Source organism: Globicephala melas, chromosome 11 (assembly GCF_963455315.2).
Source record: "Globicephala melas chromosome 11, mGloMel1.2, whole genome shotgun sequence".
Classification (NCBI taxonomy): domain Eukaryota; kingdom Metazoa; phylum Chordata; class Mammalia; order Artiodactyla; family Delphinidae; genus Globicephala; species Globicephala melas.
This window is the reverse complement of record NC_083324.2, coordinates 13,158,619-13,175,234: the sequence shown is the minus strand read 5'-3', so window position 1 is coordinate 13,175,234 and position 16,616 is coordinate 13,158,619. Positions and strand designations below refer to the sequence as shown.

The window sequence follows — 16,616 nt, the reverse complement described above, 5'->3', positions numbered from 1 at the left end:
TACTAAAGTACGTTTGTGATGTAACTTGATAGTTAAGTAAATAGAAATAATGATACAAAACTTTGAATAATGTAATAATACAATATGTATTTATGTACTTCCTTTTGTGGTGCCCATATAATGCTTATTTTAATTGGTTATATATTAAGCCAAAAAAAGAAAAGGTTCAACAAGTTGAAATTGTACAGATCAGGCCTTATTTTCTGCCATAATGTAGTTACACTAGAAATTAGCTATAGATCAGTTTTACACAATGACAACCACCACAATTTTTTTTAAAATCAACTCATGTAAATTTCAAGTCTGCTTTCTAGTATCTCCTGGGTTGAAACAGAAACAAAAACCATAATTTAAAGACATTTCAAAATTGAAGAAATGAAAACAGATGTATGCTTAACGAAATTTATGAAAAGTTTGCTCTGAAGCAAGTCAGTAACCTTAAATTCATTATTAAGCAAGGAATTCTGGAAATCAAAATGAGTAAACTAAGTATTCACCTCATGAAGTTAAAAAAGAACATGAAACAAACCTCAGGGAAACAGAAGGAAGACAAAGGTTGAAATTAGTGGATGAGAAAATAGAAACAGTACACAGGAGACAGCACAGAGGAGTTTTGATAGACAAAAGAAAAGATAAATACAAGTGTATTCCTCTTCAAATATAATCAAGAACGAAGAAGAGGAGTACAAATACAGTCAGCCCCCTGTATCCACTGGTTCCACATCCTCGGATTCAACCAACCAAGGATTGAAAATATTCATGGAAAAAAATTCCGGAAAGTTCCAAAAAGCAAAACTTGAATTGGTTGCTTGCTGACAATTGTTTATATAGCATTTACCTGTGTATACAACTAACTATGTAGCATTTACCTTGTATTAGGTATTATAAGTCATCTGGAGATGATTTTAAATTTACGGGATGATGTACGTAGATTATACGCGAATACTACAGCATTTTATATAAGGGACTCAAGTATCCACGGATTTCCTTGATATCCAAGGGGGCATCCTGGAACCAGTTCCTCACAGATGGTAAGCTAAGGGATAACTATATACAAAATTAGAAATTAAAAAGAGCATATAATTTTGTATATAATGTTTAAAATCATAAGAGAAAAACTAGGTACAACCCTATGTTCATTTGAACATCTGGATGAGATGAACAATCTGCTGAGAGTATACAAGCAACAAAATGGAACCAAGAAAATATAGAAAATCTGAATAGATTAATTATCATGGAAAGAATTCAAAGTTGTCAGGAATTACTTTCTCCAAGTACTCTGGCCTATAAATTTTACAAAGAACTCTTTCAAAATTTTAAGGTAATTCCCTTTCCAAATAATGTGTTTCAGAGCAAAAGACAAGCTGTCAGTTCATTTTATGAAATGGGTATAACACTGGGACTAAAACCTGACAAAGACAGCGAAAGGGGGAGGTAGCCTCACTTATGAATGTTAGTAACACATATAGTGTATAGTATATTTCAGGCACTATTTTAAAAGCTTTACATAAATTAACTAATGTAATTCTTACAACAACCTGATGATATAATTGCCTTATACAGCCATTTTATAGATGGCAAAATCCCTGCGACATTGTTTAAGTAAATAGGAAGTTCCTCAACACCTTATGAACAACCATTTTTGGATATGTATATAAAAGGAGCAAAAAGTTTTAAAGGTACAGATAACCCAAAAAGAGTTTTGCTTAAATTCTTCCCGTATTCCAAATTTAAAATACAAAAAGTTATAAAAGAAAAATATAATGACTTGTAGAAAGATACTTCTGTGTCCTATTAAATTGTAGCCAACACCCAGAGAGAGTAAAGAGACAAGAATGAAACAATGTTGATAATTATTGAAGCTGGGTGATACAAGAGGGTTCCTTATCCCATTATCTCTACTTTTGTAATTGGTGTGTGTCTGAAATTTTCCATAACAAAAAATTTAAAAATACAAGTATGTGGCTGGATTTAGTGATCTCCAAGTTTGCTTCCAGCTCAGATTTTAGATGATCTTCCATTGTTAATTACTTTCTTCTCCATAAAAGTATTTTTGTATCAGCCTTTGAGGCAAGAAGATGTTTGCATTGCATGGAGGAGTTTCTATGATGTGCAGACGTATAGCTATTTTATTACTTATTTTCCTTCTGAAAATCACTCTGGTTATTAATAGCTGTCCTTGCTACCCTGCCTTGAGAGATGGTTATCACTAAAAATGCCTGGGTTGGCAGTAATACGCTTTGCTTCTGCCTGGAGCTGTTTTGAATCTCCAGTGGCAGACCTTCACTGTGTTACTGGGGCAAATGTGCAGTGCTGTGCATTAAATCTGCACTGATCAATGCTCAGATGATTTGACTTTCTGCAGGGAATGAAAAAAATAAACACCCCCATTCCCAAATGGCACTGTAGCCTAGTTAAGAGAATTGCCTGCAGGGGAGTACATTATGCTAAGAGGACTAGTTCATTTTCAGGTCAGAAAACTTTAAATTCAAGTTGACATAGCTTTTCTTTTCATTTCCGTACTCATCTCAGCTGGGGAAATGCGGCGTTTGCCACTAAAAATCAACCAGTGAAATATGGCAGAGGCGGGGGGGTGGGGTGGGGGGACAGGGGGAGTCAGTGGTCCAAAGCCTGAAAGTGGCTGTGATCTGAAATATGTCATGGTTTATTTCATAGCAGACACCATACCAAATTTGCTTTCCACTGGTAGACCACCTCCTTTTATTTTCCACAAAATCCCACGTACCCAGCAGCAATCTTTAACAGCAAAAATGCAATCCACACAAGTTATCTCGTGGTGTACCAGCATTCCACACAGTTCATAAGCAATTAAGGATCAAGTCTGAATTAAATCCAGAGGTTCAGGGCTGAGGATGTTAGGGTAGAGCAGAGAATGATGTTCAGCCAGTTTTCTGACCATGAGCGGCTTCATTCAATAAACCTCATGTTAGGTGCTCCCCCCTTAAGCACCACGTGTGACTTCTGCTTTTACGTCAGGGTAGATCCATAAAGTTTCAGGTGTAGAAATTTTCATGTAGCTATTGTAGGGGAGGGAAACTTTTCCTCTGTTCCCTCTAGGTTCTTTGGCTGGTAATAATTAAATTGGCCTAAGACAGATTAACAAGAGAAAAAAAATTTTAATTTTCTATGTACAGGAGCCCGTACAAATATGAGACTCCAAGAGGTGACCAAAGCAAGGAGCTTTTATACATTTTAGACACAAGAACAATAAACTTGTGAAGAATTGACAAGACAAAGAAGTTTGGGCCTAGGGTAGTAAATTAGTGAAAAAGTAACAAAGTTGGTTATATACATCCTTCTTGGCCCTGAATTCCCTATCTCCGGTGATAAGGGATGATCTCTACCTTTGGAACAGGGAGGGTGCCTTTCACGTGGGAGATTTATTTCCTGCTTTCAGGAGGACAAAGGAGGGTCAGAGTGTCTTGCTTGCACGGACCGTTTCTTAAGTAACTTTAATTCCAAGTAATTAATATGCCAGCATGGCACGCTTTGAGGTGACATATTCTGTCCTCCTTCACTGTACTGAAAATTTCAGGTTGAGAATGAATGGGCTCATTAAAAGACAGAGCTGGCTAAGACTAAAAGTAATCCTCCCTAATCCTAGCTTTAACAGCTTTCATCTTTGCTGTGAACAAGTGTCGTTAAAATGAGTTACAAGCACGTGAAAGTGCTCTTCTGGACACCCTTTCACATACAGTCCTCTTCTAACAGAAGCTGGGAGACAGTCCAGGATTAATTAATTAAAGAGTCACTTGGCTTTTATAGATAGTATGAGAAATATTAAAGTTGTAAAGGTTTTTGTTGACAGACTAGTAGGATCTATTTGCCATTCAGACCCTATGCCTTTTAAGAAAAAAATTAAGAAGAATTTGGGGCGTTGACCCTGGGATGTGTAATTTATGCATGGCTCTTGTAAGCTGTTACCTCTTAATCACTCAGGAGCCCCAGCTCTTGAAGCAGACTAATGATCCCCTGCTGACTACCCCGCTCTGCTTGCAGTTCTGCCTTCAACACATCTGTCAGCACCACTTCCCAAGGGGACTCTCTGAAAGTTGGAAAGTCTGACATCCATACATTAACTACCCTGTGACTTTCTCCATGAATAATGGACTGGCCCGCTGTAAGCTGTGAGTTTCCTTCCCAACACCGACTGCTTTTCCTTTTATGTGCCACTATGCTTGTCATCAGAGAGACGGCCAGAGAAAAGACATCTGGCGTCTGTAACTCATAGGGGATTCATAAAAACTAAAACGGGTAGATTGTTCTCTCAAATGAAGTTCCTGAAAATACTGAATGATGAATGTCGTGCTAATGGTCTCCTTCCTCTAGCTTGGTGACAGCCTGTAACCAGTTTAAAAAAAAAAGAAAAGAAAAACACCCTACACCCACAGTGACACACACATTCTAAATTTTATTTAAAAGGTATATTTCTAATTGTTAGGTTGAATCCTTGGAGATAGAGTGCAGTTATTTTGAAAACATTATTTCTTTCCATGTCTGCTACGGAATTGTCCTAGGATATGATAGATAAATATGTTGTCAAGACCTATTCTCCAATTAATTGTTAAAAAAAGAATTCTCTGAAGTAAGTCAAAATTGCCTGTAAGATTTTGGCTGGAGTGTTTATTAATTCACCTTACATGCAGGTAAAAACTAGGGACTGGAAAGAGGAAATTGGGAACCCACTGGGCCAGGATGGCAGGTCTTTGCTTTTCTCCAGAAAACACAAGAAAGAACAAAGAGGTGATCAAAACAGAAATATGTTAGACTCCTGTAGGTGAGTGATTTTTATTTCTCTAAAGGTCATAAATATTGAGAGGTTCAGTGCTTCCCTTGACAGGTTACTTGTCAAGTTACTGTAGGAAGAAATTACCCCACCCAGAATCTAGAACTGGGCTCGAAAACTTTCAGAGGTCACGCTGAAACTGAATTAGAACAAGCCAGGTGTAAGATGATAGGGAATGGCGAAGACTCTGGTGAACTAGAGAGCATACATTTCATCAAAAAGGGGCACCTGGGGAGCCGGTTCCGAGTGGAGTGGAGTGGAGGTCTTCCCCGGAGCGTAGCTGCCTGAGCGGGCGCCGAGCCCCCGCCATGGCCCGGAACACGCTGTCCTCGCGCTTCCGTCGGGTGGACATCGACGAATTTGACGAGAACAAATTCGTGGACGAACAGGAGGAGGCGGCGGTGGCAGCGGCCGAGCCAGGCCCGGATCCTAGCGAGGTGGACGGGCTCCTGCGGCAAGGGGACATGCTTCGGGCGTTTCATGCAGCCTTGCGGAACTCTCCCGTCAACACCAAGAATCAAGCTGTGAAGGAACGGGCCCAGGGCGTGGTGCTGAAAGTGCTTACAAATTTTAAGAGCAGCGAAATTGAGCAGGCTGTGCAGTCACTGGACAGAAATGGCATTGACTTGCTCATGAAGTACATTTATAAAGGGTTTGAGAAGCCCACAGAAAATAGCAGTGCAGTGTTACTCCAGTGGCATGAAAAGGCATTAGCAGTAGGAGGACTAGGCTCCATTATAAGAGTTCTTACAGCAAGAAAGACTGTTTAAAAAAAAAAAAGACTCATGTTACCTTGAGAAGAATTTTGGATGCACAGGCTGTTGAAGAAGGGATTGACAATGGATCATCTTCCTCAGAACTCCCAAGTAAACTATTTCAGGACATGCATCCGCTAAAGTGTATTTGATTTTCAAGGTGGAGGGAGAAATTGTCTTACTGTTTCCTAAATCCTTTGCAGGATCTGAGAGTCTATGCCTTTGTCCACAAGTAATGCAGAACTGACATTGTGACTGTCTACCAGAGTGGCTGGCCCGCATTGGTCAGGTGTACCTGTGTGCACTGCCTGTGTAAAAGCGGGGAAGGATGACTTGGGCAGGTGCAGATTCAAGGGGTGTGGTAAAAAAGGGAGAGCTTGGTTTTTGTTGAAGTGGAAAACCCCCAAGGGTCTGTATAGACATCCCGACCTCCCAAAGAAGGCGGGCTCTCTTGGGTTCATTGTAAAGTGCCTGCTGCATCAATAAAGCTCTTGGCTTATTAGTAAAAAAAAAAGGGGGGGCACCTGGTTATATCTACAGTTCACCCAAAAGAGTGTTCATAGGCTGGACTAGACAATTGAAATGACATGATCACTGTGGATCACACTTAGCAACAGGTACTTAAGGGTAGGACCCAGTCCAAACACATATCTCCAGGGAGTTATTTTTAAAATTATTTCTTTTCCAAGTGATATTTTAAGAGCAAACAATTAAGAATCAGTTAAGCGTGGAGCCTCCTGACTTAGAAGGCCCAAGTCTTAAAAAGATATCTTGTAACATTTCTATTGACAGATCTTCCAAAGTTCTGCAGAGGAACAAGCCCAGTGGTGAAAATGATCACAGGCAGGGAAGCCCAACACCAGATATGTATGAATAGTTCATTTGTATTCCTCCCAGCCAGAGGCAGGGTGCCAATCCTGGGTCACTTTTACCATAACAACGTTGCCTGGTCACACAACTGACATTCACCTTCATCAGGTTTGTGGGGTCACAAGCCAGAAAGTTAACCCGAGATAAATTTGTCCATAGAGAAGAAGAAAGGGTTTTAACACTGAACCCACTGCTGTCATATGGGAGTGTGGACTCAGGTCTTCCTTTTTCTTTTCCTTTTTTCCTCCTCCTCTTCTACCCCCTCCTCCTCAGTGTCTTTCCTTTTCTTCTTCCTTTAAAAATGATAGAAGTCCAGAATTTTTAAAAGTTAAATCTCCCAAATTTCAAGTGAGAGTACTATAATAAGAGCCCTGGACCAGAGAATAAAAGAGCTGTGTTCCAGTATTCTAGCAATTAGCTGTGTGAGCTACATCTATAAAGTAAAAGTCTTGCCTAAGGTCAAGTGAGAAGATATTGCTAATGATTTTGTTGCTATTTTCTAATTGATACTTCCTGCTCATATGCTCAATGCTAAGGAGCCTGTTTCTCTTCCCTCAGTTTTTCTATCATGCTTTATCATGTGAAACCAAAGAGTGAGTGTAAAATAGTCAAAGGTCTTTCAAAACTATAAATGATTGATGCCAATCTCGTTATTGGACAAGATTTCCAACAAAGACCAATATATCTGCTTTTGTTTGCATCACCCAAAGAGACTGGGCCCAAAATGTTATATCTGAGTGGATTTTGACTTTCAGTCCAGTTTTTCAGAGCATTGATATGTTAATACACAGCATAGAGATTATTACCAGGGTAGTTACAGAGGCTACAATCCTTGAAACAGCTTCATATTGGTATCCTGTTATAGCCTACAGTCACACAAATCACACACACACAGATATTTTGCCAACTCTACCATCATCACCAAGAAAAGGTAGTGTGGTATAGAATTTATTTACAAATGAAGGAAATTAGGATTACTTTCATTTTTATATTCCTGGTACAATTTCATCAACAGTCTTATGGAGACCAAGTCAAGGATTCCATTCTTTAGCCAGAAATGAAGAAAGGAATTTATCAACTCCCAACCTCGTTCCAGTATCACATCTACAGTTGGCCAGTAGCCTAGGGATTTGATTATTTGCTCAGTCCTTTTCGAAGAAATCTTTTTAAATTTTGTGGGTCAGAGGCTCTTTTTCTTTTTTTTCTTTAATTAATTAATGTATGTGTTTGTTTGTTTATTTTTCTTTGGCTGCATTGGGTCTTCCTTGCTGCCTGCGGGCTTCCTCTAGTTGCAGCAAGCAGGGACTACTCTTCGTTGCGGTGCACGGGCTTCCCATTGCGATGGCTTCTCTTGTGGAGCACAGGCTCTAGGCGCATGGGCTTCAGTAGTTGTGGCGTGCGGGCTCGGTAGTTGTGGCTCATGGGCTTAGTTGCTCCACGGCATGTTTGATCTTCCTGGACCACGGCTCGAACCCATGTCCCCTGCATTGACAGGTGGATTCTTAACCACTGCGCCACCAGGGAAGTCCCCAGAGGCTCTTTGTTATGTGGGAAAAGTGTATCCATGAGGAACAGAAGGGTCTAGGTTGAAAGTGATGATGCCTCACAGTTGTTAGAAATGCTCTCATTCATGATAACACAGGCATTTGTAGGAATTTCATTTTCCTCCACTGGCCACAATATTAAACATTTCACCAAGGAAATATTCAATGGGAGATTGTGTCTTAGGAACAGGATCTAATCTTTCATATCACAGTAAGAAGCTGATCAAAGGTGTTGAAAGCTAACTCTTAAAGGATTAGCTAGGTCACATTGTAATACATGATATGAAAACAGAGGGACCTTTTTTTCTTCTGTTGAAACATACAAAAAAATTACAGAAATTGCCTCCCCCCATTTTTTTCAAGACAACTTTCATTGAGAGAAGATATTGAGGGACTTCCCTGGTGGTACAGTGGTTAAGAATCCGCCTGCCAATGCAGGGGACACGGGTTCAAGCCCTGGTCCGGGAAGATCCCTCATGCCGTGGAGCAACTAAGCCCATGCGCCACAGCTACTGAGCCTGCGCTCTAGAGCCCGTGAGCCACAAGTACTGAACCCGCGTGCCACAACTTCTGAAGCCCAGGTGCCTAGAGCCCGTACTGCACAACAACAGAAGCCACCGCAATGAGAAGCCTGCTCACTGCAATGAAGAGTAGCCCTCGCTCGCCACACCTGGAGAAAGCCCACGCGCAGCAACAAAGACCCAACGCAGCCAAAAAAAGAAAAAAATTAAATTAATTGATTTAAAAATATTTTTTAAAGAGAAGATATTGAGCCTTCATTTAACATTTAAAATATTCTTACTAAGATTAGTTGAAGCCATATAAGGAATTTTGTTCTGTAACGTAAGTGCAATGAAAAGCCATTTGGTTTTAGGTAATTATATTTATAGCTTGAAAATTAACTCTTTTGAAGAGTGCAGAAAATGGCTGCAGCAGGGCAGGAGTGTGTGCAGAGACAAAGAAAGTGGTAGTTGCAGTAGGCAGCTAAGAGGTGTTGATTCTTTGTCCTGTGTAATGGCTGTAGTGATGGATACGTTCTGCTCCCTCCCTGAAACCCAAACACAGAATCTCTCTGGGTTCCCATTTAGGGTCACCCTTGTGGCTGGATTCTCTCCCCTCTCACTCCCTCAAGAACTTTGCTCTAGCCACTGTTTTCCTTCTCATTCCTGCATTAGGTATATTCTCCTTCCCTGATACGTCATCCCCATTTGCATTTAAAAATGTAGCAGTGTCTCACATCTTCAATAAATGAGAAACTCCTCTGACCTCACTACCCAGTGTCTATGCTCTCCTTTGCAGCAAAACTTCACAAATCTTCTGTTTCACCGCCTTTCGCACCCAGCCCCACAGGACTTTTCTCCACAGTTGCGCAAAAGTAGTCTCGTCAGTGATCTCCAGGGTACTAATGCCAATGGTAAATTCTCAGTTGTCATCTTATCCAACCAGTCAGCAGCACTCAATACAGTCGATCACTCTAAACTTCTTGAAATACTTTCTTCCCTAGGCCTTTGGGCTACAGCTCTCTTGGTACCCCCTTAATATTACTGACTGAACATTTTGGTCTCCCTTCCTGGTTTCGTCTCATTTTCCTGTCATCTTCCCATCTTCTTAAAGTAAATTATAAGCATCCCCAGGCTCAGGACCCCCTATATGTGCATACTCCCTAGTCATGTCATCCAGTTCATGGCTTCAGTTGCCGTGTTTATACTCATATTTCCCAAATGTCTATCTGCAACACGCCTCCGTCCTAAATCCTAGACTCATGTATCCATTGTCTGGCCATTAGCATGCTTGGTTTCCTAATAGTTATGTCAAAGATGGTGTGACCAAACCTGAGCATTGATCTTCTTCCTAAATCTAATCCTCCTAGAGTTTCGCCAGTCGTGAGAAACAGCAACTCACTCCATTCAGCCAGTGGCTCAAGACTGAAACTTAAGACATAGTCCTTAATTTCTTTCTTTTCCTATACCTCCATCCAGTCTGTTAACAAATCCTGTCTACTGTACCTTTGAAATATACTCTACATCTAGCCACTTTTCCCCACCTCCACCACTGCCACCCTCATCCAGCTTCCCATCATATCCATCTTGGACTTTCATAACTGCCTCCTAGCTGGTCCCCCTGCTTTTGTTCCTGCCCCTCTCCAGCTGTTTCTTATCATAGGACATAGAATGACACTTTTGAGATATAAGTCATCTCATGTTTCTTCCTTGCTTAAAACTCTCCAAAGGCTTTTATATCTCATCCAGGAAAAAAAATATATAAAACCATTATCTTGGCTAGTAGCCTCCATAAACTGGTCCCTGGCTACCTCTCAATCACCATCCCCTGTCTCAGTGGGCTCTAGCCATAGACTGTTTCTCAAAGACACTAAATGTGCCCCTACCTGTATTGGGTCCTCTGTGATTGCTGTTTCCATGCCTTAAATTCTCGTTCCCCAGACACCAGCATGGCTGGCCGCCTTCTCTCCTTTCATAGCCGTGCTCATTTTTACTCCTTCCCTGATATTTCTAAAATAGTACCATGTCTTTCATTGTTTTTTGTTTTTTTCCTAATAGCGTTTGACACCACGTGACATAATGCTCATTCCTGAGAATTATATTTGTTAACAGATTTGAGGAATTTCATGGTAATATTTTAAAACATTTTATGTTAAATCCAGCATCAATATATTATGCCACGGCATTCTGAAGCAGAATAAGTAAGTAATGTAAACACTCCAGACTTGCAGGGGAAGTGCTTCAGGGTTTGTTTCTGGGCCTTCAGAAGTGTGTGTTGATCTACTCCTCAGTGAGGGATACATCAGTAGAAAAGTTTGAAATGCTCTGTTTTGTATGGAGTGGACAATCATCAATATTATGCAGTTGAAGGATACCTAGAAATGCTCTTCTCCATATGCATCTGTCATTGAGCTGCGATCATACCTGTAAAGTCCCACATTAGTCTCCCCTAGTGGTACCAACCACAATTAGAAGTCAACCTGCAATGCCTCTCTAGGCAGCCTTTGCAGAGACCTTGAGGTAAAGTTACGTGGTCTGATGAGCAAGAGTCTGTTTATGGGGCAATAAAGCAGAATATGACAGTTTAAAGCACCGTCCCTTAACTAACTTTCTGGATAAGCAGATTCTCTTCATTCCTTCTGTGATACACAGTGACCGTTCCATGTAGCAAGCTGTAGGTTCGTGGCTGGAAGGCTACTCTCAGGTAAACATGTATCTCTCTGTTCCTACCCGTTGAGTTGCATACTTGCCAAGAATCAGTTGTTTTTAGTCCTAAACTTGTTTATGCCGGTTGTACTTTAAATATATAAAGTGCTGAAATATCATGAAAAGGAAAGAATTTCCATTTCCATAAAAACTACAGGAAATCCTTTGGGGAAGACTCAATAAAGGCAAGTCAGTAAAAAATAAAGATGCTGTGGGCAAGACAGTTATAAGAGCTTGGGGGGAATCATTAAACTCTTGTAGGATTCTTTATTATATAAGTCTGTTTTTAAGAAAATCAAGATGGGATGTGAGGGCAGATTGTACGTGATGAGTGTAGTTTATATGAAAATGATAACAACAACCCCAGTCAGTAGTAAACTTCTTTAAAAAAGATAAAAAATAAAAAGACAAAGGGGCATTTGGTTCTATGTCAAAAGAATGACAAATAATAAATTTAATTTCCTGAAAAATAAACATTTTTAATAATAATAAATATATGTAAACTATATAAACAGATAAACAATATGTAAATTTAATTGCATGATATGTTTAAGATGTAAATATGGAATTTTTTTATGGTCTCACACTTCTACCAACTTTTTTTTTTTTTGCGGTACGCGGGCCTGTCACTGTTGTGGCCTCTCCTGTTGCGGAGCACAAGCTCCAGATACGCAGGCTCAGCGGTCACGGCTCACGGGCCCAGCCACTCCTCGACATGTGGCATCTTCCCGGACCGGGGCACGAACCCGTGTCCCCTGCATCGGCAGGCGGACTCTCAACCACTGCGCCACCAGGGAAGCCCCTACCAACTTTTTCAATTAAGCAACCAACTCTAGGATCCAACAGTGTATGAAGATAAGAGAGTTTTTAAATTATTTGAAAACAGTTTTCAAAAGTAGAGATTATAATCCCATTACAGACATAACAAAATTACAGAATAGCAAAGGAGGTGAAATACTCAGAACAATCCTGTGAGAAAAGTAAATTATTATTCCCATTTTACACATGAGACTTAAGGAGAGTAAATGACTTAGAACTAACCTGCTGAGAACTAAGATCTGTCTCACTTAAGGATCGATCACGCTCTTCATTCTTAGACTTATTGCCTCTTTGAACCTCTTCTCCCACACTTTTTATTTAGATCTTTTATAATGCAGCCTTTTCAAAATAAATGTCAGCTAAAGACTGCTGACCTAATCATATATTTTACTTAATAGCTCTTGAATGACTATGACATTGTGATAATAGAAATGCCGTTTTTCATCTCCAGTGACCAACTCTTGTAGCTTAAGAGGGTGTCAGGCTGTTCCCTGTTTTGGTAAATACTACATATCAAATCTTTTGGAGATTTTACAGTGCTGAGATTAGGAAAAATGTAGTGAATAAATGTACCCAACTTTTTTCAGTCCGGTGTCTCCCAAACTTATTTGTCCACGTTTTTATCATGTAATGCCACTTTAAATTCAATTGAAGCAGTATTCCATGCACACGTTTTTTAAATGTTGTTTTATAGAATGTGCTTATGTTTTCTGTTATGTGCAGTCCTGTTCTTACATACTCTCAGCTTGTTGACCATAGTTCTGTGGTCTGAATCTTTTTATTGTACTCTTATTTTTCTCAGCTCTTTATCATATTCAGGAGAGAAAAGACAAGTGTTTCCAGAGATAGACTTGGCCGTTTCTTCTGACAGCTGAACCTTGGCACCCCTACCCTTAGAGGTCAGTAAGGGCTCCATGCAACTATGCACAAGCAGAGTCAGCTAAAGACTGAGATCACCCCTTGCTCAACAGGCCTTGGTTGAGAAGCTTATGGGGAGCAAAAGAAGTTCTACCACAAGCTGAACAAGTGCGTCTAGGGTCAGCATCATCAAAAAGGGTCAGCTAATCAGTGTTCACCCAGCAATTAGTGATGTGAAGGGTGGCAAGAATGCTAAAATTATATGTATCTTGTTGTCCCTTAGAGCTAAAGTTGACACGTCAGGAGGTGATAGCTCTGTGTTGTGAAGCCAGTTGAAAATAGCTCTGTGCAGACCTTAGCCCTGACCCTGCTGCAGCCTCAGGCTCTTCTTTGCAGGATAACCAGGCCATTTGTGGTTTACTGTCATTTGTGTCTCTCCTGTGCCAACTCATAGTGTGCTAGTTCCTGACCACCTAGCAAATATGAGATGAACAGTGAACGCTTGTGCTCAGAGCTTTTAGTGAGAAGGACCTTCCCTCATTCCACCCCGCACATCTCTCCTGAATCTTCACCACCATCCATCAGAAGAGATCAACTACAGAGATACCTTAGGGAATGCTTACCTGCCTGCTTCCTCATCCTCATGCTCTCATAGGCGGACTTAACGGCCGGACAGCTCAGAGAGTTGAAGTGACTTGCCCAAGATCACTTGGCTAACAATTGGTAGATGTGACATTGTATCTAAAATCTTAGCATAGGCTTTTAGATAACATGTTTTTCAATTAGAATGAGGCTGCATACACATCTGAGGAAGAAGAATTAAAGCAGAGATGCCAAGGATGTATTAGGACAGGAGCAGGACTAGGGCGGGGCAATGGGAATAAATGTGTTTTAAAGAGAATTTAGAAGGTAGACTTTGAGAACAGATTTCCAGAAGTCACCATACAATCGGCCATTGGACACTTGTTAAGATTATATAACACTCTTTAATACTACGTCTATTATCTAATTGTTCTGTTAAGCAGGATCCTTTTGGCTACAAGGGCCAAAATCCAAATCATATGGGCTTAAACAAAAATGAGAATCTATTGGTGTAAAATTCCCATTAGAGGCAGCTAGATTTTACTTCTCTAATGATAGTGTTAGTAATCTGTCTCTCCATCTCTTGGCCTGACTTTCCTCAAAGTGACTCTTACGGGCTTCCCTGGTGGCACAGTGGTTGAGTCCACCTGCCGATGCAGGGGACACGGGTTCGTGCCCCGGTCCGGGAAGATCCCACATGCCGTGGAGCGACTGGGCCCGTGAGCCATGGCCACTGAGCCTGTGCGTCCGGAGCCTGTGCTCCACAACGGGAGAGGCCACAACAGTGAGAGGCCCGTGTACCACAAAAAAAAAAAAAAGTGACTCTTACTGCATGGTAACGCTAGCAGACAGAGAATGCTGCATTCCCAATAATTTCTGCAAAATTTAGCAAAAGTTTCAAAAGTGCCTGTGATGTGTCACCTTGAGTCATATGCCCATCTCTAAACTAATTAGGATAACTGGAGGGTTATTTGATTGAGCAGAACTAGAACACGTGCCCATTCCTGGAGCCAGAATGAGGATCGGCCTCACTCATATAATAAAATCTACTGAGAGTGGGAGGAGAAATAGTTCCTGATGAAAAATGGAGATGAGGGTACATGGTGGGGGGACGCGAAGCAACAAGAACAAATGTAGATAAGTTCATGTGTGTCATATTTTAGATTCCATATGTAAGTGATATCGTATGGTATTTGTGTTTCTCTTTCTGACTTCCTTCACTTAGTATGATAATCTCCAGGTCCATCCATGTTGCTGGAAATGACAGTTCATTTTTTATGGCTTAGTAGTATTCCAATGTATATATATGTACCACATCTTCTTTTTCCATCCATCTATCGATTGTTGTTTCCATGGCTTGGCTATCATAAATAGTGCTGCTATGAACATAGGGGTGCCTGTATCTTTTTGAATTATAGTTTTGTCCAGATCTATGCCCAGGACTGTGATTGCTGGATCATATGGCAACTCTATTTTCAGTTTTTTTAAGGAACGTCCATACTGTTTTCCATAGTGGCTGCACCAGATTACATTCCCACCAACAGTGTAGGAGGGTTCCCTTTTCTCCACACCCTCTCCAGCATTTGTTATTTATAGACTTTTTACTGATGGCCATTCTGACTGGTGTGAGGTGGTACCTCATTGCGGTTTTGATTTGCATTTCTCTAATAATTAGCGATGTGGAGCGTCTTTTCATGTGCCTGTTGGCCATCTGTATGTCTTCTTTGGAAAAATGTCTACTGAGGCTTTCTGCCCATTAAGAAAGGCAATATTTTGATGGCTTCTTCCCTTTAAGCTTGCCCTAGTCAGTCGCTGGAGCTCAGGAGTTGTTTAGTCACCAGTGGGAGCAGAAGCAGTTATCTGGTGCTGGTTCCACCAAAGTCGGGCACAGGTATTAGCTGCCCCCTGCTTCACACAAGAAAACCAGGAAATCCAAAGTGGTTAGGACTGATAGAAGTCAGGAAGGTTTATTTTATGTATGCATGGGATGTAGGTAAGAGGTTCAGCCAGAATTTGAAAACTCTTCTGTCTTTAAGCCCCAGGCATGTCAGAATGTCAATGAATAAGATAATGTAGGTCTGGCCAAGATTCATGTGCCCCACTCAACCATGCCAGCGACCACTCATCTCAAGACAGTTATTGCCTTGAAGAAATATAGGCTTAGTATTGCCTGGTCTTAGGGTTTTTCATGAGAAACCATAATGTGGAATTCTATATGAACTATTTCAATTTTTGTCTGTTAGCAATCAATTTTTTAAAATTCATACCATAAGCATGGAAAATAGAACACAACTATTATACAGATCTGGCCCATGGTCCAAGAGCTTGAAATAAATGTTGTCAATGCTACTGTCTTTTTATTTATTTTTAGTTTCCTCCAAAGCGTAGACTATTATTTACTTTCTCACAGGCGATAGTAATGATACCACGTATTTTGTACATTTTACAGTTGAGGGTGACATGTGTGGGTAGGATAGATACCATCATCCCAATTTTACTCTTGAAACCACTGAGGCTTTACGTGGAAGGACCTAAACTTGTACCCAAATACCCGTGAAACAATGCTCTGTATCATGTGACCTCAGGTGGTTGCTTTCAAAGCTCCCCCTCCGGCTCTTTTATTTATCATTTATCCAGACTAATTCTTTCTCCTTCACATCATCGGAGAAAACTGAGGTTCTCAGTTCCCCACAATTCCTTTTGTTAGTCAAATGGGAGAAAATAAAAATCATTACCTGTGCGACCTATAGAAATAGGCTTGTGCGTTTAATAAATGCTATAACTAAGGAATTTAAATCATATAATATTTTCCATCTTGCCAGAGATGGATAGATTTTTTTTTTCCTTTTTTTCCTTAAGAAAGAATGTGTTTAAATTCCCTTGGCCTATTAGAATAATCATTAATGTTTACAGTTGCTATAGCAACTAGAAATGCTGGCAATTGAGTAGGAAAGGAGCCTGAGAGAGGAAGATAAGCTATGTCAGTTATTGAACATCTGTCAAACATTTAGCCAATTTAAAGTGACAGGCGAAAAGCTAGAAATTGAAAGTGGGCAAAATATTTTTACTAACATTCACTTAAGAACGTCAGTTTCGTATTGTTTTGTCTGTATTATGGAGGGGTAATTAACTTTTATTTTCATGCACATAAAGGAGGTATTTTCTATGGGTAAGA

The 16,616-nt window shown here is 40.4% G+C and overlaps 2 protein-coding genes across 9 annotated transcripts in view; both read left to right on the top strand.

Annotated features, from left to right (window-relative positions):
• CNTN4 (contactin 4) overlaps nucleotides 1-16,616 on the top strand; it is a 973,761-nt gene that overhangs the window by 743,227 nt on the left and 213,918 nt on the right. The window lies entirely within an intron of this gene.
• On the top strand, nucleotides 5,046-6,056 carry LOC115859105 (actin-related protein 2/3 complex subunit 5-like protein). Its single transcript, XM_060307865.2, has one exon. It carries the CDS (start codon nucleotides 5,116-5,118, stop codon nucleotides 5,575-5,577), a length of 462 nt encoding a protein of 153 aa, XP_060163848.1. The 5' UTR covers nucleotides 5,046-5,115; the 3' UTR covers nucleotides 5,578-6,056.

Excerpts from the sequence above, each read along its gene's own strand:
- LOC115859105 (XM_060307865.2), top strand. The coding sequence starts at position 5,116 with ATGGCCCGGAACACGCTGTCCTCGCGCTTCCGTCGGGTGGACATCGAC.